Consider the following 26163-nt stretch of genomic DNA (forward strand, 5'->3'; position numbering starts at 1 on the left):
ATCTAAATGACAATGTAAAGCATTGTAAATGAATACAATGCCAGTGGCTTTGGACTCAATGTATAAATATGTAATTTGTGATAAGAACTACAAAAAGCTGAGGGGACAGAAGGTAAAGGAACATAGATTGAGTATGCTATTCCAGTTAAATTAGTGCAAAGCAAATGATATCTGTATAAATTTAAGATGTTGAATTTAAGTCCCATGGCAACACAAAAGAACATATTGGAGAACATGCAAGCTTGAAGCAACAAGAATTAGAGTACAGGTTGCCAGTGTCAGGGACAGGGAGAATGAGAGTTAATGCAAAATGAGTATAGGGTTTCTGTTTGGGAAGATGGGTAAGTTTTAGTGATGGAAGGTGGTGAGGGTACTGCAACACTCTGAACATGATGAATCCCACTGAATGGTATGCTTGGGAGGGGTTTGTGTGTTGTATTAGTCAGCCAAAGGGGTGCTGATGCAAAATACCAGAAACTGGTTGGTGTCTATAAAGGGTATTTATTTGGGGTAGGAGTTTACAGATACCAGGTCATAAAGCATAAATTACTTCCCTCACCAAAGACTATTTGGAGCAAGATGGCTGCTAACGTCTGCGAAGGTTCAGGCTTCCTGGGTTCCTACATTCCTGGGGCTTGCTTTTCTCTGGATTCAAGATTCCTTCCTTTATGGTGCTGACTTCTCTTTCCTCTGGGTGCTGACGTTCCGAGGCTCCAGCTTAAGCTTTCAGCATCGAATTCCAACATCAACACTCCAACATCAGAAAACCCTCAACTCTGTTCTTCGCCAAGTGTTTTATCTGTACCATAATCATAACAATCATGCCCAGGTACAGATCAGACTACAAGCATAATCCAATATTTATTTTTGGAATTCATCAATTATATCAAACTGCTACATGTGTATACATATATTCCCACAATTTAAAAAATAAATCAGGGAAGTGGAGGTAGCTCAAGTGACAGAGCTTTTGCCTACCGTATGGGTGAACCTGGGTTTGATCCCTGGGGTCTCCTGGTGAAAAAGAAGAGAAAGCATGCGTGTGCAGCAAGCCAGTGCCCATGTGAGTGCCCATGTGGTGATCCAGTGCCCACATGGTGAGCACAAGTGCCCGCATGGTGAGTGAGTGCCTGCATGGTGAGCCAGTGCCCACGTAGTGAGCTCAAGCGCCCACATGGTGAGCCAGTGCCCATCCGAGTGCCTGCGTGGTGAGCCAATGCCCATGCAAGTGAGTCACGTGGCAAGATGATGACACATCAAGAGAGATACAAGGGGAGAGTCAAGGTGAAGCACAGCAGAAACCAGGAACTGAGGTGGCGCAATTGACAGGGAATCTCTCTCTACATCAGAGGTCCCCAAGATTGAATCCCAGTGAATCCTAGAGGAGAGAAAATGAGAAGACAACACAGACGGGAAAAAAAAAAAAAAAAAACCCCGCAGGGTGGGAGGAGGGGAAGGGGGAAAATAAATAATTTAAAAAAATAACTAACTAAATAAATCAGCAATTAAATTACTATTAAAATAATAGTTATATGCAATACATGATCCTAGACAGGATCGAACAAAAGAGGAAAAAAGACTCAAAGGGACATAATTGGCCATATTAAAAAATGGGAATATATATAGCAAGCTTTATATCAATGTTTATTATCTTGAAATTGATAACTGCACTTGAGGTCTTCCATAAGAGAATAGCCTTGTTCTTAGAAAATGCAGTATTAAGTTTCCAAGGAGCATGTTATATACAACATACACTCAAGAGTTCAGAAAATGGGATTGTTAAACAGAAAGAGAGATGGATTTAAAAAATGGGTTGAAAGAATGATATGGCAAATGTGTCACAATGTTAAAATTGGTGGACCTGAAGAGAGGTTACAGGTATGTTAGAATTCACTATATGGGTCTGAATTGTTTTTTAACTGTCTTGTAAGTTTGAAGGAATTTCAGAATAATTTTTTTAATCCCTTAGTTGTCTGTTATAAGCCTCTGACTATTTTAAGACTGTTACCTGGACATCCCCAGTTTGCCATCTCTCTTTGAGCAGTTTCCGTTTCTTCCAATAAACCTGCAGCTTTGATTACACTGATAACTGTTTCTTTTAACAGTTTTGGTGTCAGAAGTGGGAACTAGAAACGACTGTCAACTGTCCCCATAACTTGTGCGTGACCAGATACAGTACCCACGGGACCCATCGGGTCTGCTGTCCTCTCGCTGACGACAGAGCACCAGCAGTAAGTTTCTCCCAGACACAAGTTCTGCTCTTTTGCATTTTTCAGCTCTTGTTAGGTTTATTGACTGGGTCTGGTTTGGTCTGGACATCTGTCTGCATGGGTGAATGGTAGATAGGTTCCAGTGCACCTAAAGACAACACTTTTCTGTTTGTGGGGTCCCTATATAATTTTCACCTAGACTTTTCTCAGTCTAAATCTCTTTCCTTCCTTCCTACAAAAATCCTGCTGTCTATATATTTTCTTACTATGGGCCTAGTTCATGCTTGTTTTGGAATAAATGGATCAATCTCAACAAAGATGACTTGAGTTTGCAATGACCACTTGGAAAACACTGAAATCAACCATAGTAGTATATTTGAAAGGTAAAACTTGAAAAAGGAAGTTCCTAGAGTCAACCAAAGGGGTGGGGTGCATTCTCTAATTGATATTCAGAAGCCTCTAAAAGATACAATGATTTGAAAATAGTCCCTTTGAGGAACTTAAAGGATTCCTTTAAACATGCTGAAGATAGAGATAGAGATATATAGATATAATGGGGAAAGACAAAAGCCAACTCTTTTTATATAAACTATTAAGTTTTGTGTTTCTCTCTTTTTGAGTTAGTTTGCCTGACTCATGGCTAAAGATTTTAAGCTATAAAGTGTCTATTTGTGTCTGTCTGCTGTCTATTTATGTATATGTGTTGTATGTGTGATATTATCTTACCTCCAGATGGTAGTATCAAATTAATTTATAAAATTCCATAAAGAAATTCTGTTCAAATTGGTTAAAGATAAATAAGTGTTTATATAAATTAAGTATTCCTAAAAAACTAAACTTATAATACTTTCAGTGTCAAGGTTTAATAAAAACACCTATGGGAAACAGATTTGGCTCAACTGATAAGAGTGTCTGCCTACCACATGGGAGGTCCTGGGTTCAAATTCAGGGCCTCCTGACCCATGTGGTGAGCTGGACCACGTACAGTGCTGATGCACGCATGGAGTGCCATGCCATGAAGGGGTGTCCCCCATGTAGGGGAGCCCCACACACAAGGAATGCAAGGAGAGCCAACCCATGTGAAAAAAACCCAGTCTGCACAGGAGTAGCTCCGCACACATGGAGAGCTGATGCAGCAAGATGATGCAACAAAAGGAGACACAGATTCCTGGCACCGCCGACAATAATGCAAGTGGACACAGAAGAACACACAGTGAATGGACACAGAGAGCAGACAATGGTGGGAGGGGGGGTTCGGGGTGAGAAGGGGAGAGAAATAAATAAAAAATTAAAAAAATAAAAATGTGTCTCCTGACTTAGTGTTAAATACAATATTTTATGTACTTAGATATGTTCTCCCTAAACTTACACAAGTTTACTAGTCAAGTAACCTAATATTACAAATAATGGTAATAATAAGTAAGCAGTAATGATAGTAATAGTATTAAGCTAAAATCTATTAAATGTTTAAGATGATTATAAATATGTTTGCATTTAACAAAATGGAGCATTATTCTGGCAAAATTTATTTCAACAATAATTGTGTTTTCTGGGATTCAGCTTAAAGAGAGATTCCAAATATTTTTAAAACAAACTCTTAGGCTTACATTGTGAGTAGGAAACTCCAGGAATCACTTCTTCCAGCAGAACAACTATTAAATAGACAGGATCTGTCTGAAATAACTATTTTGAAACTCCAGAATCCAGGAGAACACTGTGCAGCCTCCAGGGAAAAGCAGGAGAGGCTGGTAAGTGGTGGTAAATGTCAGTTAACTGCTCTCAATGTACAGCGGCTACTCTCACCAGCCCCCACCTGTGGCAGGCAGCAGGGGGTCCGGACCCTGGTGGGGCTTCCTGGTGCAGGAATGGATATGAAAACCCACTTCTCCAAGATCTGGGGTGGGCTCGGGTAATCACCGATCATGGCTTTGATCAGCACCTTTGGATGGGTGGAGACCTGGCACTGAGGGTGTCTGATGTCGCAGCCAGCCCCGACAGAGGCGGAGGAGCCTGAAAGAGGCAAGCTTCCTCAGAGCTGGCAGGTCAGCAGAAGGGCTGCATTTGCCCGGCAGGTCAGGAAGTGCAGCTTTGGGGAGCCATGGCAGAAGCGACCCTTCCTGGTCCCTCCCTCATCCCTCTCCAGAGCACTTTGGAGCTGACCTCTGATCCCTCTGTGAGTCCCCAGTCTTGTTCAGGCTGGGAAAGGCTGATTTGGAAAAGTCCTCTCCAGCGTGCCCCACTCCCAGAATTTGTCCTCCAGATAAAAGAAGCTTGAGAAAATGAAAACTTTTTGTAAAAAACAATTGAAGTGGACAGTCAGAGGAAAGGTTTTCCTGCTTTAAGTCCAGCAGTGGACACCTGGGAGAGGGAGAAGGTCTGTCTCCTCGGAAGTCAAAGAGGAACTTCTAAAGCCAATAACAAGCTGTGGGGTGCTCTGTCGTGGTCCCTAGGGGAGCAGCAGCAGTCCCCTGGGTGCAACGGCAAGGACCAGGAAGGAATGAGGGTCCAACAGTGAGCCCCTGATACTAATGACTATGCTTGTGAGCCTATACACTTGAAATAAGAACAAGGCCTAGAGCAGCACTGTGCCTAAGAGTTCCCTCCTGACAGCCTCTGTGTTACTCAAATGTGGCCAGTCTCGAAGCCAAACTCAGCATGTAAATGCACTGCCTTCCCCCCAGTGTGGAACATGACAACCGGGGATGAGCCTCCCCGGCACCAAAGGATCACTACCAAGTACCAGCTGATGATGTAACTAGAAAATGACCTTGAATTAAAGGTTCAACATGGACCAGCAGAATATCCCTGTCTACATATAATAACAGGAGTTAAAAATGCTGTTTGACCTAAATTAAGGGGGAAATGGAAAGGACAAATATATGGCTATGTGTCTCTAAAAAAGAGTCTGGAGGTTGTCAGAAGGATTGCCCTTATGCACACCTGAGCAGAGTCTCAGACACAGATAAAGTAGATACAACCCCATGTATTGGTTCTTTTGAGGGCTAAAGAGACCCACAAGTTTTATGGTCATGGCAGATGGAGTTCACTGCCATGTCAGTTGGCCCTTCTTTGGAGTTGGTGTTTCTGCATGATGGAGCTGGACTCAGATGTGATCTCTTTTCACAAGCCTTTTCTGCTACTTTACTGGAATTGTAGTTGGTGCTGGGGTTTAAGATATATCTAGGGGATCTGAATCTCTGGACTGACAATATGATAGCCAGGCCCTGAGCCTCAGCAGACTTCAGCTCCTACACTCTGATTTATTGGACTTAACCCACTCAGCTAACATGGAGTTGAAGAATATCAACCACCACACCATGGAGCCTAGAGTGCCTACAACTGAAAGCAGGAGGATTGCATCCAGTATCCATGTGGAATCTAAGCCCCCTCTTGACATAGATGTGGAATGGACACAACCAAGCCAAGGTCCATAGGAAGGAGGAATACAGTAAGGATCAGAGTGGACTTAATGATATTCTATTCATGAACTATTGTGGTTAATAATCGAGAAAATGTGGCATTGGTGTGGAAAAAGTGGCCATGATGGCTGATGGGTGCAGGGAATGGGAGGAGGAGATGAGATGTGGAGGCATTTTTGGGACTTGGAGTTGTCCTGGGTGGTGCTGCAGGGACAATTACCAGACACTGTATGTCCTCCCATGGCCCACTGGATGGAACGTGGGAGAGTGTGGGCTATGGTGTGGAACACGGGACATGGGGTGCAGCGATGCCCAGAGATGTACTCACCAAATGCAATGGATGTGTCATGATGATGGGGGAGAGTGTTACTGTGGGGGGAGTGGTGGGGTGGGGGCAGTGGGGGTGAATGGGGACCTCATATTTTTTGAATGTAATATTTTTTAAAAAAGAATAAATAAAATAATAATTAAAAAAAAAACCAAAACAACAAGCTGTGATGGCTAGACTAATGTGTCAACTCAGCCAGGCAATTGTGCCCAGCTGTTTGGTCAAGCAAGCACTGGGCTAACTGTAATACAAGAGCATCTATGGACCTTAGTCACCAGTGACTTCATTGCAGTGGTAAATCATAGATACCTGATTACAATTATATCAGTCAGGGAGATTGCCATCAGCAATGAGTGCCGCTTAATCCAATCAGCTGAATGCCTTAAAAGGGGAAGTGATTCCAGCACTGAGTGGGAATTTCCCAGCTCGTCTTTAGACAGCCAACATATCCTAGAACTTGTCAAGAACCTTCACTGGGCTTTCATTACAGCCCCTGGTTGCAGCCTGCCTGCAGCACCTGGACTTGTGCATCCCCATGGCTGCATGAGAGACTCTTATAGAATCGCATTCTATTGGCAGATATCTCCTGTTGATTCTGTTTCCCTAGAGAACCCTGACTAATACATAAGCCAAGCCCAGGACAAGACAGAGACCTAGAAAAGACAGGGACCTGCACTCTGCATTCGCCTTGGGTGACCTTCCTGAAAGGAGGGGGAATGCTCAAGAACAACTGTCACATCACCAGCTGGTTACAAAATCAAGAAAAAGACATCTCAGGGAATAAATTCCAGAGTTAACATTTTGAAATACTAAAATATACAATGTGCTACAAGAGATTATAAGACAAAGAAACAGAAAATGATGGCCCATCCTAAGGAAGAGAACAAAAACCCAGAAAATACCAACAAAGACAACCTGACTGTGAACATAGTAGATAAAGACTTTAAAAAAAAAAAAAAAAAAAGATCTTCAATATACTCAAGCAGATAAAGGAAAATACAAAGAACTAAAGGATATCTGGAAAACAATAAATGAACAATATGAGAATATCAATAAAGAGACAGAAATTTTTAAAAGGAACCAAACAGAACCACTAGAATTGAAGACCACAATACTGGAAAAGAAAAATTTCCAGGAGGGGTTCAACAGCAGATCGTAGCTGGTAGAAAAAAGAATCAGCAAACTCAAAGACAAGATCACTGAAATCAATCAGGGTGAGGAACAGAAAGAAAAAAAGAATTATAAAAAGCAAAAGTAGCCTAAGCCATCATGGGGACACGCTAAAATGTACCAAAATATGCATTATTGGAATCCCTTAAGGAGAAGAAAGAGGGAAAAGGGCAGAAGAAATATTCAAAGAAATAATGACAGGAAAACCCCCACACTTAGAAAAGACATGAACATGCACATCCAAGAAGTCCAGAGAACACCAAACAGGATAAACTTCAAGAAAAATAAATCCCATCACATACTGAGCAAGCTGTTGAATGCAAAGTACAAGGAGAGAGTTATGAAAGATGCAAGAGAAAAGCAACGCATTATGGACAAGGGAGTCCCAATTAGAGTGAGTGCCAATTTCTTATTAGAAACCATGGAGGAAATAAGGCAGTGGGTTGAAATACTGAAAGCACTGAAAGAAAACAACTGCCAACCAGGAATTTTATATCTGATGAGACTTACTTTCAAAAATGGGGAAGAAACTAAGACATTCCCAGACAAACAAAAGCTGAGGGAGTTCATCCCTCCTAGACCTGCCCTACAAGCAGTGCTAAAAGGACCTCCTCAGACAGAAAGGAAAGGACACTAGTGTGTGGTTCAAAGAGGCAAAAAGAAACAAAGACCTGCAGTCAGGATAACCATTTGGGTAATTATAAATGCCAGTCCTATTATTTTGTATTTTTTGGCATATAACTCCACTTCTTTCTTCTCACAGGTGCTTAAACACAAATGCATAAAAAGTAATGATAAATCTATGGTTTTGATCATACAATGTACAAAGATATAATTTGTAACAAGTACAAAAAAAGGTGGGGGATGGGGCGATGAGAACAGTGTATGTGTATGCTATTGAAGTCAAGTTAGTATCAGATCAAATATGACTATTATATATTTAGGATGTTAACCACAAGGAAAATATATGAAAAATATCTCCAGATAGAAATGAGAAGGGACTCAATCTGATACAATAAAAAAATCAAATAAATATGAAAGTAGATATTATTGGAAGGATTGAGGGCAAATAAAAGTATAAGACTTTAAAAAAACAAATAATAAAATAGCAGAAAAAACTCCTGCATTATCAATACTGACTTTAAAGGGATTAAATGCTCCATGCAAAAGATAGATATTGGTAGAATGGATAAAAAAGCATTACCCAACTCTACGGTGTCTACAAGAAACTCACCTACAAGAAATTCAAAGACAAAAGGAAATTGAAAAGGAAGTGGATTTGGCTCAATGGATAGAGCATCTGCCTACCACATGGGAGGTCCAAGGTTCAAACCCAGGCCTCCTGACCTGTGTGATGAGCTGGCCCATGCACAGTGCTAATGCGCACAAGAAGTGCCATGCCATACAGGGGTGTCCCCCACATAGGGGAGCCCCATGTACAAGGAGTGCACCCTGTAAGGAGAGACACCCTGCACGAAAAAAGTGCAGCCTGCCCAGGAGTGGAGCCACACACACAGAGAGCTGATGCAACAAGAAAATGCAACAAAAAGAGACACAGATTCCTGGTACCACTGACAAGAATACAAGCAGACACAGAAGAACACACAATGAATGGACACAGAGCGCAGACAATGGGGGCGGGGGAAGGGGAGAGAAATAAAAGATAAAGCTTAAAAAAAAGGAAGTTGAAAGTGAAATGATGGAAAAAATAATATACTATGCAAATGGTAGTCAAAAGAAAACTGGTGTAGCTATGTTAATAACACATAAAATAGATTTTTAAGTAAAAAACAGTAGACAAAGATAGTCATTATATATCGATAAAAGAGTGAACTGAACAAGAAGGCATTATAATTATAAGTAAATATGCACCTAACAGCAAATATATATGAAGCAAATACTTACAGATTTGAAGGGAGAAATTGACAATTCTACATTAATAGGAGCAGGCTTTAATACACCAGTTTCAATAATGGCTAGAATATCTAGACTGAGATGAGTTAAGAAGACTTGAATGATACTCTAAACCAGCTAGACCTAATAAACATATTTAGAGCACTTCACCCAAAGACAAGAGAATATATATTCTCACATGCTCATGGATCATTATCCAGAATAGATTTCACATCTTAGGTCACAAAACATGTCTCTATAAATTCAAAAATATTGAAATCAAACAATGTATACTCTGTGGCCACAATGAAATGACACTAGAAATCAATAACAGAAGGAGAAATAGAAAATTCACAAGAGTGTGAATGAACTCTTAAACAACAAATGAGTTAAAGAGGAAATCACAAGAGAAAATAGGAAATACCTTGAGACAAGTGAAAATGAAAATGAAAATACAATATACCAAAATATGGATGGAGCAAAGGCAGTGCTGAGAGGGAAATATATAGCTCTAAATGCCTACATTAAAAATGAAGGAAGATTTCAAATCAGAAACCTAACTTCAAAACTGGAAGAACTGAAAAAAGAAGAGCAAACGAAACCAAAAGCAAGCAGAAGGAAGGAAGTAACAGAGATTAGAGCTTGCGGTCACCCCTCGGGCTGAAGTGTGGCCCGGCGGGGGAGCAGCCGCAGCAGGCCAAGCCGCTCCCCCCATAATAGGGTGGCTGGTCGGAATCACCGCCACCCCTGAAGGAAGCTCGGCATGGGCGCAGAGTGCCCTCGGGTCTCCCCTTCTCGGCAGCCATGCTTCCGCGGCCACCCCTCCTCCCGGATGGTGCCACATGATGCCTGTGGGGCGGCACCCTTCTTCTTCTTTCTCTCTGTGCAGGCGCAGGGCGGAAAATTCCAGTCTGCCCTTTTCCTCTCCCCCGACAGCAGCAACAGCCAGGCGTGGGCGGAAAAATCCAGTCTGCCCTTTTCCCTCCCCCCGACAGCAGCAACAGCCAGGCGTGGGCGGGAAACTCAAGTCTGCCCTCCACCCCAGCAACAGCAGCCACCAATCCCTAAACCCTGCCCCTTCCCCCAGCAACAGCGACAGCCAATCCCTAACCACCACCCCTCCCCCGTCCAGTACCGCCCACTGACCTTTCACCGGCAACCAATCAGAACAGGGCGTGGCTTCGACCAATCAGCCTTCCCCAGCCCCTATAAAACTGTTACCTCTCCCTCAATAAACTGGACTTGCGTGTTTACCTTGTCTCCGCGGTAGTTTTTCTGCCGTGCGCCCTCCAGGCCTGAGAGCCCCCGACAAGGGCCTGGCCTCCCTTGTCCCCATTTCGCCGCCTGCTTCTTCAGGTGACCCCTTTGTCGCCGGCTTTGCCGGGCGACCCCGTCAGCCAAACCGCGCAACCCCTTGTGAGACCGATCCCTCGTCTGCTGCCGGACCGACCCCTCGTCCCAAGTGGGACCGACCCCTCGTCCCAAGCGGGACCGACCCCTCGTCCGCAGCCAGACCCCACCTCTACCGACCGAGCAAGCTGCCGCAGTTGGCGCCCAACGTGGGGCAAGGCAACTCCACCACAGCCTCACTCCATAACCTGGCAGCCCCCCCTCCTCTCTTCTCACCTTGGGACTTCTCTCGTGCAGCATTGCTGCTACCTGAGCCTTGGCTACCTCATACGATCCACGGTGGTCTGGGAGAATCGCTGGATGGCTTTCTCCTTCCATGTCGGGGGCTTATACCAACCCGCTATGATTAAGAGGAGCCTTGGATTTCTCGGGAGCGCGCGCTTGCACGTCTGAAGTAACCCTACCACAGCCCTACGCCCTCCTCTCTTCTCACCCCTATCTTTTCGCTCTGCATTGCTGCTCCTGAACCTTGGTGACCTCATACGATCCACGGCAGTCTGGGAGAATCGCTGGATGGCTTTCTCCTTCCATGTCGGGGGCTTATACCGACCCGCTATGATTAAGAGGCACCAATAAAACTCTCAGGAGCGCGTGCCTGAGCACCTCCACCCCTGCCTTCACCTCTGCCTCCTCCCCTCTGTGCTTGCTCCCCTTTGCCTTGCTCCACTGCTCGTCATCCCGCCCTCCCCTCATCAGGGCCTTCTCTTGGCCCGCGACCACCGTCGGAGTCCCATCGGCTCTGACCCCTCGTCTCACCGCGCACCTTGGCTCCCATCGCCGCGCTCTCAAGGTAAGGGCCCCTTTTCTTATCGGCTCCAAAAGGCCATTAGCAATGGGTAACATCCTATCTGCTAAGCAAGCCCCACAAGTTCGGGCCCTCGCCGGTCTCCTAGACACTCACCGGTGTAAGATCTCTTTCAAACAGCTTCAAGTATATTGGGACCTTCTTCTCCCCTTTAATCTGTGGCTTACCATGTGTCAGCTTTGGGACCCGGACACCTATAGTCGCCTTATAGATAGGGTCACTTTTGCTGTGGAGCAGGAAGGTAAAAGATTCCCTCCTGGCTTATTACAGGCAACATGAAGTCCAGAAGAAATCTTGAAGGGTATAATCTATGATATGCTATATAAAAAAGGATTTAAAAGCAGCTATACCAGAAAGTAAGAATTATGAGTCAACTGTAAATAAATTATATATTTCTGTTAATGTGTTGTAATTGTTCTGTGTTTGTCTGTCTGTTCGTTCAATGTCAACATATATTGTGATACCTCCGGATGGTAAATATAAATTACTAGAAATCTTTAAAAGAGCTCTATTCAAATGGCCAAAAATTAAATAAGCGCTTATATTAATACTTAAGTTTATTATATTAATACATAAGTTTAAATGTTAATAAGATATCTACAATTAAAAAAAATTGTAAGTCTTAATTAACAAAATTAACTACGTCTTCATAAAAAGTTGTTCTTGCCTAGATTAAAATGAATAACTTATTTTTCTTCACAGGATAATATAAAGAATGTAAAACTTATATGAATATTAAAAAAGGTTAAAAGTTTGTAAAAATGCTAATGGAAATGTAATAAGTTTTGCAAAAAGACGTATTTTGTCCTAAAGTAGGATGGCTAATTTTTCATAAACTCTTGAAACTTAATTTGCATGCGGCAAGTGTAAAAGGTATTGTGATAACTTTACGTGGGGGAATGTGTTCTGTAAAGATAAAATTTATCTTCAATAGTTTACATTAAGGTATTAAATGGCTAATTCCAAAAGGTCATTCTTAAATATATATATATAAAACTGAATTGATGATAATAATAATAAAAGGTAATTTTATAACAGGAAAGATTAACAGCAACCAAGCTCCCCTGCCAACTTGCTTTTAGGAAACGGTTTCTAATATTGCATGCTACTAAGTATTTAAAGAAAAGTTATTCTTAAGGAAACAGAAGATGATTTTGTCTTTGCAGCCATTGTCTATTTAGCAACACCCCTCGCTATCGGCCTAGCCACTGTTACTCTGGACGATTGGAACCTTAAACAAAGACTCCTCCTCACTGTCATCTTCCTATCTATCGTTACTATATTTACTGCCCTCATTCTCCTTCGTTTATAAAGCAGTCTCCTACAAACCACAAAGCTTCTGTCTTAAACATACCATTCTCAACCCTATCCTCTAAATGATCTTCTCACTTCCCCCACAGCCTTTAATACTTTATTTCTTCCTCATAACCTTTGCTTTCTTGATAATATTTTCCACCATCTGTCTAGCCGCTACCGCCCCAGAAGATTGGAACCTGGGCCAACGAATTCTACTCTCCATCGCCTTTCTGTTTATTATCCTCTTTTATGCTTTACTCCTTATCTTCCTCCCATAATGACTTCACCAAGCCTCCTCTTGTCCAAAACCATCACCCTTCTTTTCCTCACACTCCCCATTGCACTCACCAACCCCAGCCATCAGCCTTTTAATTGGACAGTAAGCCTCTGGAAGGAAAAAGTAATCCTCTCCTACAATGTCTTCGCTGCCAAGGAGAGATCAACTACCTGCAACGCGCTGTCATCCTGGACTTTTAACAACAGATGGATCTTATAGCCGCCGAGATCAACAAGAATTGGACATTGGCCACCCTTGCTTGCAACGGCAAGATACCACCCCCTAAATTGTACATTTATATCCCCGTCATACTCACCTCCCTCTTCAGCCCCGCTTCCCTCATTGCTTGCCGCCTCTTGGGCCTCGGCTACTTGTTGCTGCTGCCATCCTGGCCCTTATTTGAAAAGAAGGGGGAAATGCGGTCACCCCTCGGGCTGAAGTGTGGCCCGGCAGGGGAGCAGCCGCGGCAGGCCAAGCCGCTCCCCCCATAATAGGGTGGCTGGTCGGAATCACCGCCACCCCTGAAGGAAGCTCGGCATGGGCGCAGAGTGCCCTCGGGTCTCCCCTTCTTGGCAGCCATGCTTCCGCGGCCACCCCTCCTCCCAGATGGCGCCACACGATGCCTGTGGGGCGGCACCCTTCTTCTTCTTTCTCCCTGCGCAGGCGCAGGGTGGAAAATTCCAGTCTGCCCTTTTCCCCTCCCCCGACAGCAGCAACAGCCAGGCGTGGGCGGAAAAATCCAGTCTGCCCTTTTCCCTCCCCCCGACAGCAGCAACAGCCAGGCGTGGGCGGGAAACTCAAGTCTGCCCTCCACCCCAGCAACAGCAGCCACCAATCCCTAAACCCTGCCCCTTCCCCCAGCAACAGCGACAGCCAATCCCTAACCACCACCCCTCCCCCGTCCAGTACCGCCCACTGACCTTTCACCGGCAACCAATCAGAACAGGGCGTGGCTTCGACCAATCAGCCTTCCCCAGCCCCTATAAAACTGTTACCTCTCCCTCAATAAAGTGGACTTGCGTGTTTACCTTGTCTCCGCGGTAGTTTTTCTGCCGTGCGCCCTCCAGTCCTGAGAGCCCCCGACAAGGGCCTGGCCTCCCTTGTCCCCATTTCATCGCCTGCTTCTTCGGGCGACCCCTTCGTCACCGGCTTTGCCGGGCGACCCCGTCAGCCGAACCGCGCAACCCCTTGTGAGACCGATCCCTCGTCTGCTGCCGGACCGACCCCTCGTCCCAAGTGGGACCGACCCCTCGTCCCAAGCGGGACCAACCCCTCGTCCAGAGCTGGACCGACCCCTTGTCCGCAGCCAGACCCCACCTCTACCGACCGAGCAAGCCGCCGCAAGAGCTGAGATAAAATTAAGTAGGGACACAAACAAACAAACAAAAAACAATAGGAATTACAAAGCCAAAAGTTGGTTCTTAGTAAAGATCAATAAAATTGACAAGCTTTTAATGAAACTGATAAAGAAAAAAGAGGATACAAATGACTAATCAAAAATAAAAAGGGGGACATTCTTACCTACCCCACTGAAATAAAAAAAACTGCAAAAGGATACTATGAACAACTGTATGCCAGGAAATAAGATAACCCAGATGAAATGGACAAAATCCTAGAAACCACAAACTACCTACACTGACTCAAGAAGAAATAGAAGATCTCAACAAACTGAAAACTACTAGAGATTGAATCAGCAATCAAAAACCTCCCAACAATGAAAAGTCTAGGACCAGATAGTTTCACAGGAGAATTTTACCAAACATTTCAAGAAGAAGTAACACCAATCCTGCTCAAACACTTCCAAAAAACTGAAAAGGAGGGAAGATTCCCTAATTCATTCTACAAGGCCAACATCACTCTCATACTAAAGCCAGATAAAGATACCACAAGAAAAGAAAATCACACACCAATTTCTCTAATGAATATACACACAAAAAACTTAAACAAAATACGAGCAAACCAAATCCAACAGCACATTAAAAGAATTATACACTATGAACAAGTGGGATTTATCCCAAGTATGCAAGGGTGGTTCAACCTAAGTTCACTTAATATAATTAACCTCATTTACAGAATGAAGGGGGAAGAAAACACATGATCATCTCAACTGACACAGAAAAGGCATTTTGCAAATGTCAGCATCATTTCTTTTTTAAAAATAAATAAATATAACAACTTTAATATCCACTCCATCAGTTGGTTTTTTTGTCTGTTTTGGTGGTACCAGGGATTGAACCCAGGACACCTTGTAAATGGGAAGGAGGCACTCAACCACTTGAGTTACATCCACTCCCCTCAGCATCCCTTTTTGATAAAAACACTAGGAAACTTAGGAAGAGAAGGAAACTTCCTCAACATGATAAGGGACATATATGAAAAGCCCACAGCTAACATCACACTCAATGGTGAAAGACTGAAAGCTAGGGGAAGCGGACTTGGCCCAGTGGTTAGGGTGTCCGTCTACCACATGGAAGGTCCACAGTTCAAACCCTGGGCCTCCTTGACCTGTGTGGAGCTGGCCCATGTGCAGTGCTGATGCGCGCAAGGAGTGCTGTGCCACGCAGGGTGTCCCCCATGTAGGGGAACCCCACGCACAAGGAGTGTGCCCTGTAAGGAGACCTGCCCAGCACGAAAGAAAATGCAGCCTGCCCAGGAATGGCACCGCACACACATGGAGAGCTGACACAACAAGATGACACAACAAAAAGAAACACAGATTTCCATGCCACTGACAACAACAGAAGCAGACAAAGAAGAACACACAGCAAACAGACACAGAGAACAGACAACTGGGGCGGGGAGGAAGGGGAGAGAAAAAAAAAAAGACTGAAAGCTTTCCTCTAAGACTAGGAACCAAACAAGGATGTCCACTGTCACCACTGATATTCTGCACTATACTGGAGTTTCTAGCCAGAACATTAAGGAAGAAAAAGAAAAAAGACATCAAGGTGGAAAGGAAGTAGTAAAACTTTCCCCATGCAGATGGCATGATCCTATAAACAAAGAGTCCTGAAAAATCCACAACAAAACTCCTAGACCTAATACATTTATTCAGCAAAGTGACATGGTCCAGGACTGACACCCAAAACTCAGTTGTTTCTATTCACTAACAATAAACAATAGAAAGAGAAATGAAGAAAAAAATTCTATTTACAATAGCAACTAAAACAATAAAAATCTAACTAAGGATGTAAAGGACTTACACATGGAAAACTACAAAACATTGCTAAATGAAATCAAAGCAGACCTAAATAAATGGAAAGACATTCCATGTTCATGGACTGGAAGACTAAATACTGTTAAGATATTGTCGCTGTTTGATATTATTTATGAATTCCAAAAAAGAAGGATTATGTTTATATACTGTTCTATTCCCCTGGGCTAGGATCCCCTTTGATTGTATTAGATTCAGCTAAAATATCTTTGATTAATTTAAGATTCAGGCTTTGATTCGACCACATCAGTAGGGCATGACTCAGGGTTGGGTTCCCACCCCTTTGGTGGGCTATATAAACAGACATTCACTCAAGAAGACACACAGAAGAAGATATGGAAGAGGAGAGAACTTGGTCATTTTGGTCCTGCCATGTGGCAGAAAGGAGAAGGCTCAAATAGCTAAAGCCCTGGAAAAAAAGAAGAGCCCTATGCCAGCCTATAGTTGAGATCAGAAGAAGCTGGGCCCACAGAGCCTTAAGAGGAAGAAGGAAGAAGAGACCAGGCACAGGTCACCTGCCACCTTGCTTCAAAACGGCAACAGACTTTGGTAAGCTGGATTCTTTTGGGTCTTGTAACTGTACGCTTTTACCTCAAATAAATATCCTTTTTAAAAGACAACATATTTCTGGTACTGTTGCATCAGCACCCCTTTGGCTGACTAATGTAGATGTTGATAGTACCAAAACTAATTTACTGATTCAACGAAATCCCAATCAAAAGGAGGGGAGCTGGTGCTTCTTCAGTCTACCTAAGCTACTGCAGTCAGTTTTGACCTGCATGGCTTGGTTTACTGCCCATGCCTGCGGCTCCATCCCCATCCCAGGCAGGGGAGGAAGGGGCATGGAGCTTCATCCCCTGGGCAGCTACTGACAGTCTTGGTCTACACAGCTCAGGTTACTGCACACGGTTGCAACTCCATCCCTAGCCCCTGGCAGGGAAGAAAGGTGGGAGAAGCTTCATCAGTTCCTGGGGCAATGCAGGAAGTTTCAGCCTCCACTGCTTATACTACCAAACGCATCATCTGCTCCTACTCTGCAACCAGCAAAGTAGAAAAGGCAAGAAACAGATGAAAATGAGTGGAAAATGTTCAGATTAGCTAAACGTGAGCCTCTATAAAGTTCCAAATTAAGTCAAACCACATATCAAAGAAAGGCTGTAGCACAAAACCAACCAAATAGAAAGCTCCAAAGGGAGAAATTGTGACCAAAATAAATACATCAAATAAAGCAGATGCTGAAACACCAACAAAAAATTACAATCAAAACCAAGAAACAAAGATATGGCCCAGTTAAAGAACAAACTAAGCCTCTGGATGACATAAAAGAGTTGAGACAACTAATCAAAGATGTTCAAACAAATATTAATAAATCCAATGAGATGGCTAAGAGATTGGGGATATTAAGTAGGCACTGGGTGAGCACAAAGAAGAATTTGAGAGCATACATAGAAAAATAGCAGATTTTATGGGAATGAAAGGCACAATAAATTAAACTAAAAATAAACTGGACGGAAATGGATTTGGCTCAAGTGACAGAGCATTTACCTACCATATGGGAGGTCCAGGGTTCAAAACCAGGGCATCCTGACCCAGGTGGTGAGGTGACCCACGCGCAGTGCTGATGCACACAAGGAGTGCTGTGCCATGCAGGGGTGTCCCCCGTGTAGGGGAGCCCCACATGCAAGGAGTGCACCCCTCAAGGAGAGCCACCCCATGTGAAAAGAGCACAGCCTGCCCAGGACTGGTGCCGCATACACAGAGAGCTGACACAGCAAGATGACACACTAAAAAGAGACACAGATTCCCAGTGCCACTGACAAGAACAGAAGTGGACAAAGAAGAACACACAATGGATGGACACAGAGAGCAGACAACGGGGGCGGGGGGGGGAGGTTGAAGGGGAGAGAAATTAAAAACAAATAAATCTTTTTTTAAAAAAAGACTGGCGGCATATAAGAGAATATTTAAAGAGGCAGAAGAAAGGGTCAGTGAACTTGAAAACATGGCCTCTGAAAGCAAATATATAAAAGAATGGAAAAATGAAACAGAGTCTTAGGGAACTATGTGATGGCAAGAGACATACAAAGCATACATGTCATAGGTGTCCCAGAAGGAGGAGAGAAGGGACAAAGGGCAGAAGGAATATCTGAGGACGTAATTGTAGAAAATGTCCCAAACCTATTAAAGGACATAAATATCCATGGCCAGGGAAACGGACTTTGGCCCAGTGGTTAGGGCGTCCGTCTACCATATGGGAGGTCCGCGGTTCAAACCCCGGACCTCCTTGACCCGTGTGGAGCTGGCCATGCGCAGTGCTGATGCGCGCAAGGAGTGCCATGCCACGCAAGGGTGTCCCCCGCGTGAGAGCCCCACGCGCAAGGAGTGCGCCCGTGAGGAAAGCCGCCCAGCGTGAAAAGAAAGAGCAGCCTGCTGAGGAATGGCGCCGCCCACACTTCCCGTGCCGCTGACGACAACAGAAGCGGACAAAGAAACAAGATGCAGCAAATAGACACCAAGAACAGACAACCAGGGGAGGGGGGGAAATTAAATAAATAAATCTTAAAAAAAATAATAAATAAATAAATAAATAAATAAATAAATAAATAAATAAATAAATATCCATGGCCAAGAAGCACAACAGGGGTAGCTATACTAATATCAGACAAAGCAAATTTCAAATGCAAACAGTTATAAGAGATGCAGAAGACCATTATATATTAATAAAAGGTACAATCCATCAGGAAGATACAACAGTCATAAATATCTATGAAACTAACCAAGGTGCCCCAAAATACATGAGACAAACTCTGGCAGAACTGAAGGGAGAAAGAGGCATCAGTACAATAATCATTGGAGACTTAACACCCCACTCACATCATTAGATAGAACTAGACAGAAGATCAACAAGGAAACAGATCTTGAACGATATGATAAATGAGTTAGACCTAACAGACGTATATAGAATACTGCATCCAAACTCAGTGAGTTTTACATTTTTCTCAAGGATCCATGGATTTTCTCCCAGAGAGACCACATGTTAGGGCACAGTGCAACTCACAGTAAATGTAAAAAGAATGGAATTATACAAAATACTTTCTCAGACCATAATGGAATAAAACTGAAAATCAAGAATAGACAGGAAAAAAGTAAATTTGTAAATGTGTGGAGGCTAAACAACACACTCCTAAAAAATCAGTTGGTCAAAGAAAAAATTGCAGATGAAATCAGTAAATATATTGAGACAGTAAATTTATTGAGATGAATGAAAACGAGAACACAACTTATCAACACTTACGGGATACAGGGAAGCAGATTTGGCTCAACTGATAGAGGATCCACCTACCACATGGGAGGTGCAGGGTGTAAACCCATGGGCATCCTGACCCATGTGGTAAGTGAGCCCACACGCAGTGCTGATGTGCATAGGAGTGCTGGGCCACGTAGGGGAGCCCCACATGCAAGGTGTATACCCCTTAAGGAGAGCTGCCCCGCAAAGAAAAAAAATTGCAGCCTGCCCAGGAGTGGTGCTGCACACACAGAGAGGTGACACAAGGTGACATAACCAAAAAAGACACAGATTCCTGGTGCTGCCAACAAGAATGCAAGCGGACACAGAAGAACACACAGCAAATGGACACAGAGAGCAGACAACTGGGGGCAGGGGGAAGGCGAAAGAAATAAATATAAAATAAATCTTTTAAAAAACCCAAAACTTACAGGATACAGCAAAGGCCATGCTGAGAGGAAAATTTATACCCCTAAATGCCTATATTAAAAGAAAGAAAGACCTAAAATCAAGGATTTAAGTGAAGAACTAGAGAAACAAGAAAAAGAACAGCAAACCAATCCCAAAGCAAGCAGAAGGAAAGAAATAATAAAGATTAAAGCAGAAATAAATGAAATTAAGAACAAAAAAACAATTTAGAGAAAATCAACAAAAACTAAAGCTGGTTCTTTGAGAAGATCAATTAAATTGACAAACCCCTAGCTAGACTAACAAAGAAAAAGAGAAGATGCAAAGAAATACAATCAGATATGAAAGAGGGGAGGTTATGACTGACCTCACAGAAATAAAAAGGATCATAAGAGGATATTATGAGAAACTGTATGCCAACAAACTAGACAACCTAGATGAAATGGAAAAATTCCTAGGAAAGCACAAATAGCATACACTGACTCTATAAGAAATACAAGAACTTAACTGACTCTACAAGAAATACAAGAATTTAAAGAGATTGAATCTGTCATTGAAAATATCCCAGCAAAGAAAAGTCCAGGATTAAGTGCTTCTCAGGTGAATTCTACCATGCATTTTGAAAAGAATTAACACCAGTCCTGTTTAAACTCTTGCAAAAAATTGAAGAGGAGGGAAAATTACCCAACACATTTTATGAAGCCAACATCATCCTAACACCAAAGCCAGACAAGAAAAGAAACTTACAGACCAAACTCTCTAATGAACATAGATGTAAAAATTCTCAACAAAATACTTGGCAAATCGAATCCAAGAACATATCAAAAGCATTATACATCATGACAAAGTGGGGTTTATTTTTGGTATGCAAGCCTGTTTCAACATAAGAAAATTAATCAATGTAATACACCATATTAACAAATTTTAAAAATAAATACAGATGCAGAAGAATGCACAAAAAAATGCGCACAGAGCAGACAGCATGCAAAAAAATAAATAACTGCAAAGGGGAAATAAAAAAAAGCATATGGAAAAATCCACAGCCAACATCATACTCAACAGGGAAAGGTTGAAAGCTTTCCCTCTAAGATCTGGAATAAGACAAGGATGCCCACTGTCACTATTGTTATTCAATATTGCACCAGATTCTAGCTAGGGCAAGTAGCAAGAAAAAAATATTAAAGGCATCCAAATAGGAAAAGAGGACATGAAACTCTCATTATTTGTGGATGACATGATCCTGCATTTAGAAAATTCTGAATTACCCACGACAATCCTACTTGAGCTAATAAATGAGTTCAGCAAAGTGACAGGATCAACACTCAAAAATCAGTAATGTTTTTGTATAACATACTGAACAATCTGAGGAGGAGATCAGGCAGAAAGTTCTATTTACAATGGCAACAAAAGACTGAAATACCTAGGAATTAGTTTAACCAAAGAAGTACAGGACCTATATGCAGAAAACTACAAAACAATGCTAAAAGAAATCAGTGAAGACCTAAACAAATGGAAGGACATTCCGTGTTCATGGACTGAAAGACTAAATATTGTGACACTATCAGTCCTACCCAAACTGATTTAGAGATACAATGTAATACCAATAAAAATTCCAACAGTCTAAGGAAAGCTGATGTGGCTCAGTGGTTGAACGCCACATTTCCACATACAAGGTTCAGGGTTCAATCCCTGGCCCCAATTCCTAAAAAAAAAAATAATAATACAACAGCCTACTTTACAGAATTAGAAAAGGCAATTACCAAATTCATTTAGAAAGGAAAGTGCATCCAAATAGCCAAAAGCATTCTAAAAAAGTAGAGTGATATGGGAAGAATGTCACTGCCTGACCTTGAAACACATTATAAAGCTTCAGCGGTCAAAACAGCACAGTATGGGCATTGATCAGTGGAAAGGAATTGAGAATCCAGAAATAAACCCTCACCTATACAGTCAAATGGTTTGGTTTGTTTTTTTCCAAAAGTTATTTCCTTTATTTATTCCCAACCCCGCCCCTTGCCACTTGCGCTTGCTGTCTGATCTCTGTGTCCATTCACTACACGTTCTTCTGTGTCTGCTTGTCTTCTTGTTTTCTCTTTAAGAGGCACCAGGAATCAATCCTGGGATCTTTGGATATGGGAGAGAGGCACTCAATCACTTGAGACACCTCAGCTCCCTGGTTTGTTCTGTCTCTCACTGTCTTTCCTGTGTCTTTTTTGTTGCATCAGCTCTCTGCGCAGGCCAGCTCTCCGCCCGGGCCAGGTCTCCAGATGGACCAGCTCACTGCATAGGCCAGCTTGCCTTCACCAGGAGGCTCCGGGGATTGAACCCAGGACCTCCTATATGATAGATGGAAGCCCAATCACAAGAGCCATTTACGTTTACCTCAACTGTTTTTTTTTCTTCCCTCCCCCACCATGCTGTTTTTGCTGTCTGTTTGCATTTGCTGTGTGATTTTCTGTATTTCTTTGTCTTTTTTTCTTCTCTTCTAATCTTTCTCCTCTAGGATTCACCGGGATTCGATCCTGGAGACCTCTGATGTGGAAAGATGTTCTCTGTTGATTGCGCTACCTCAGTTCCTGGTCTCTGCTGCTCTTCACCCTGACTCCTCTTCACCTCTCTTTTGTTGTGTCATCATCTTGCTGCACGACTAACTTGCACCAGCACTGGCTCACTGTGTGTGCACTCGAGTTGCTGCATGGGTAGTTGGCTCACCGTGCGGGCACTTGTCTCACCACATGGGCACTCGGCTCACCACACGGGCACCCATGTGGGCCCTCAGATTGCCATGTAGGCACGGGCTCGCCACGCTTTCTCTTCTTTTCACCAGGAGGACTCAGGGAAAAAAGGCAAGTCTCCCATATGGTAGGCGGAGGCCTTATCAGGTGAGCCACATCCACTTCCCTCAATTGTTTTTTTTTAACTTTTTAAAATTGAAATATATCACTCATACATAAACAACGAATGTATAATAGTTGTGAACTTATAAAACAAACATATAACATCCAACATATATAACATCTCATCCTACCACCAATAACTTGCATTGTTTTTAAGCCTTTTTACTAATATTTAAAGAGCACTGTCAAAATATTACTACTAAACAAAGTATTTTTCCCCTAACCAATCTTATTATCTTTATATCATTTATATATGAACATACATAAACAATTAAGTATATAGTAAAAGTTGTGAACTCACAAAGCAAACATGTATAACATCATACAGGGGTCCCATACATCAACCCTCCACCAACACCTTGCATTGTCATGAGAGTTTTGTTACAAACTATGAAAGAACACTGTCAAAATCTTACTATTAATCATAGTTCTTATCTTACATTTGGTGCGCTTTTCCCCCAACCCACACCATTATTTTTTTTAAGTATATTTTTTTATGACAGAAGTTATAAAACTTATAAAACAAACATGCACATGTGCAGAATTCCAAAACAATACCCCTTCATCAACACACAACAATGTGGTGTGTCATTTGCAATATCATCTGATTATTGCCATGTCCATAGCATATATTTGGCTCACTTTCTCCATACTGCCTCAGTATCAACACAGTACATCTTTTGCATAGATGTAAGAATATTACATTATTACTATTAACCACAGTCCATAGGTCACTCCAGTTGTATTTTTCCCATGCATCTCCACATTCTCAATACCCTGCAGTAGTGATATACATTTGTTCTAGCTCACAAAGGACACTCTTGCATCTATACCATTAACCACAATTCTCACCCACCTCTTGGTTTACTGTGCTATCCAGTTTCTAGATTATTCTCAACCATTCTGTCAGTTGGTATTTACATAACTAGACTACCATTTTCAGTCACATCCCCATTTATAAACTAGCTGTTACTGTGTGTTACGGTCCACTCTATACATTTCCACAATTTTATAGTAAAGCTAATTAAAACTTTTACATACATTAACCATCAGTACTCCACACAGTCCTTCTCATATCTACGTTATTTTTTTAATTTTTAATTTTTGGTCTTTATTTATTTTTTAATGTTACGTTCAAAAAAAATGAGGACCCATACACCCTCCATCCCCCTCACCCTACTTCGTCCCCCACAACAACCACCTCCTCCATCATCATGAGACATTCATTGCATTTGGTGAATACATCTCTGAGGACCACTGCACCTCATGATCAATGGTCCACAACATAGCCCACACTCTCCCATAGTCCACCCAGTGGGCCATGGGAAGACATACAATGTCCAGTAACTGTCCCCGCAGCACCACCCAAGACAACTTCAACCCCTGAAAACACCCCACATCAAATCTCTTCCTCCCACTCCCTACCCCCAGCAGCCACCAGGGCCACATTCTCCACACCAATGCCATATTCTCTTTGGCCACTAATCACAATAGCTCATGAATAGAATATCAGCAAGTCCACTCTAATCCATACTCCATTCCTCCATCCTGTGGACCTTAGAATGGTTGTGTCCACTCCACATCTTTATCAAGAGGGGGCTTAGATTCCACACGGATGCTGGATGCAATTCTCCTCCTTTCAGTTGTAGGCACTCTTGGCTCCCTGGTGTGGTGGTTGACCTTCTTCACCTCCATGTTAGCTGAGTGGCGTAAGTTCAATAAACCAGAGTGTAGGGGTTGCAAGTCTGTTGAGGCTCAGGGCCTGGCTATTACATGGTCAGTCCAAAGATTCAGGTCCCCTTGGTATACATTAAACCCTAGCATCAACTACAGTTCCAGTAAAAGTAAAAGGAGAGGCTTGTGGGCAAAGATCACATCTAAGTCCAGCTCCATCACACAGAAACACAAACTCCAAAGTGGGGCCAACTGACATGGCACTGAACTCCATCTGCCATGACCATAGAACATGTGGGTCTCTGTAGCCCTCAGAAGAACCAATACCTGGGGTTGTATCTACTTTATCTGTCTCTGGGATTCTGCTGAGGTGTGCATAAGGGCAACCCCTCTGATAACCTCCCAGCTCTTTTTGGAGACTCAGAGCCATATAAACTCATTTGTCTGTTCCATTTCCCCCTTTTATTCAGATCAAAAAGCATTTTTAACTGCTGGTATTATATGTAGACTGAGATATTCTGCTGGTCTGAGTTGACCCTTTAATTCAAGGTCATATTCTAGTTACATCATCAGCTGATACTTGGTAGTAATCTCTCGGCGCCAGGGAGGCTCATCCCAAGGAGTCATGTCCCACGCTGGGGAGAAGGCAACACATTTACATGCTGAGTTTGGCTTTGAGACTGGTCACATTTGAGCAACACGGAGGCTCTCGGGAGGTAATTCTTAGTCATCCTGCAGCTCTAGGCCTTGTTCTTATTTCAGGTGCACAGGCTTACAAACATAGCCATTAGTATCAAAGGGATCATTGTTGGACCTTCCTTCTTTTTTGGTCTTTGCCATTGGACTTGGGGGATTGTTGCTGTTCCTTTAGGGACTGTGATAGAGCTCCCCTGGCTAGGAACTCAGCAATCCCTCAGTTGGTATTTTTAACTGTAACTACTATGAAAATATCCAAACATTTTTTATGAAACCTAGATATATGCCCTGGAGAACTCCCTGCCAACATGTGTACCCTGTCCATAATATCCCACCCCAGTATTCCTCCCCTGCCATTGTTGAACCTTTCTGTGATCCAAAACTTCCTGAAAAATGAAGCCCAATATATTGCCAGGTTCCATTAATAGTAAAATGGAATATAGCGATGAGTTTAAAGGTTAGATATAGAATACATATTAATTTAGAAAAATTAAGGTAAGAATAAATTGGGGTATCAAAAAAATTAAAAATGCAAAAGCTTTGTTTTTGATGTTTTGCCTTCCATCATTGCAATAAGTGTTGCCCTGTTTGCAAATTGGCAAGGAAACTTCTTCTATCTTTTCCTCAGTGTCTATGTCCTTTCTCTTTTTTTTCCTAATTATTAAGCTTATCTTCACAAAAGTTTTAGATCACAGTAATTCATATATACAATATACAGTACTCCCACATAACCAACATAAAGCCCTTTTCCCTTCCAGAGCAATACGTTTTTTACATATTCATACTGTATTTACTGAAACTGATGTACAGATATTGAGACAATAGCTTTCAAACAAGGTAACATTTGGGTTTACCTTGTGGTTTATATTTTAGACTATATAATTTCTAAATTTTTAGTTATCTTATGTCTCACATTTTGATTTACATTTTAGCCTATCAGCCCCTATATATTTTTGGTGTAATTTAACATGTCTTATATCCATCCTTGTGTAATCTTATGGAACACTTCTATTGCCCACACAGTTACATTGGTCCCATCTATTCAATACCTCTTTCCCCCTCCCCCTAGGGCCCAGAGTGAGAGTCCATCTTCATTGCTTGAAGGGCCATGTTCAGAGACACTTACAACAGTGTTGAGGGCTTGACATGCTCAACTGCCCTAATGTATTGGGAGCCATCA

At 42.5% G+C, this 26163-nt stretch overlaps 1 protein-coding gene across 2 annotated transcripts in view; it reads left to right on the forward strand.

Moving 5' to 3' along the window:
* B3GNT6 (UDP-GlcNAc:betaGal beta-1,3-N-acetylglucosaminyltransferase 6) overlaps positions 1 to 26163 on the forward strand; it is an 89077-nt gene that overhangs the window by 46168 nt on the left and 16746 nt on the right. For both annotated transcript variants that reach the window (XM_058306019.1, XM_058306018.1), the window contains one exon: positions 2106 to 2231. Coding sequence is in view for 1 of the 2 variants with exons in the window: in XM_058306018.1 (XP_058162001.1) it covers positions 2106 to 2231 (126 nt within the window). In the remaining variant the exon portion in view is untranslated. The remainder of the gene's footprint in view (positions 1 to 2105; positions 2232 to 26163) is intronic.

The sequence above is a fragment of the Dasypus novemcinctus genome, chromosome 10, assembly GCF_030445035.2.
Source record: "Dasypus novemcinctus isolate mDasNov1 chromosome 10, mDasNov1.1.hap2, whole genome shotgun sequence".
Taxonomy (NCBI): Eukaryota; Metazoa; Chordata; class Mammalia; order Cingulata; family Dasypodidae; genus Dasypus; species Dasypus novemcinctus.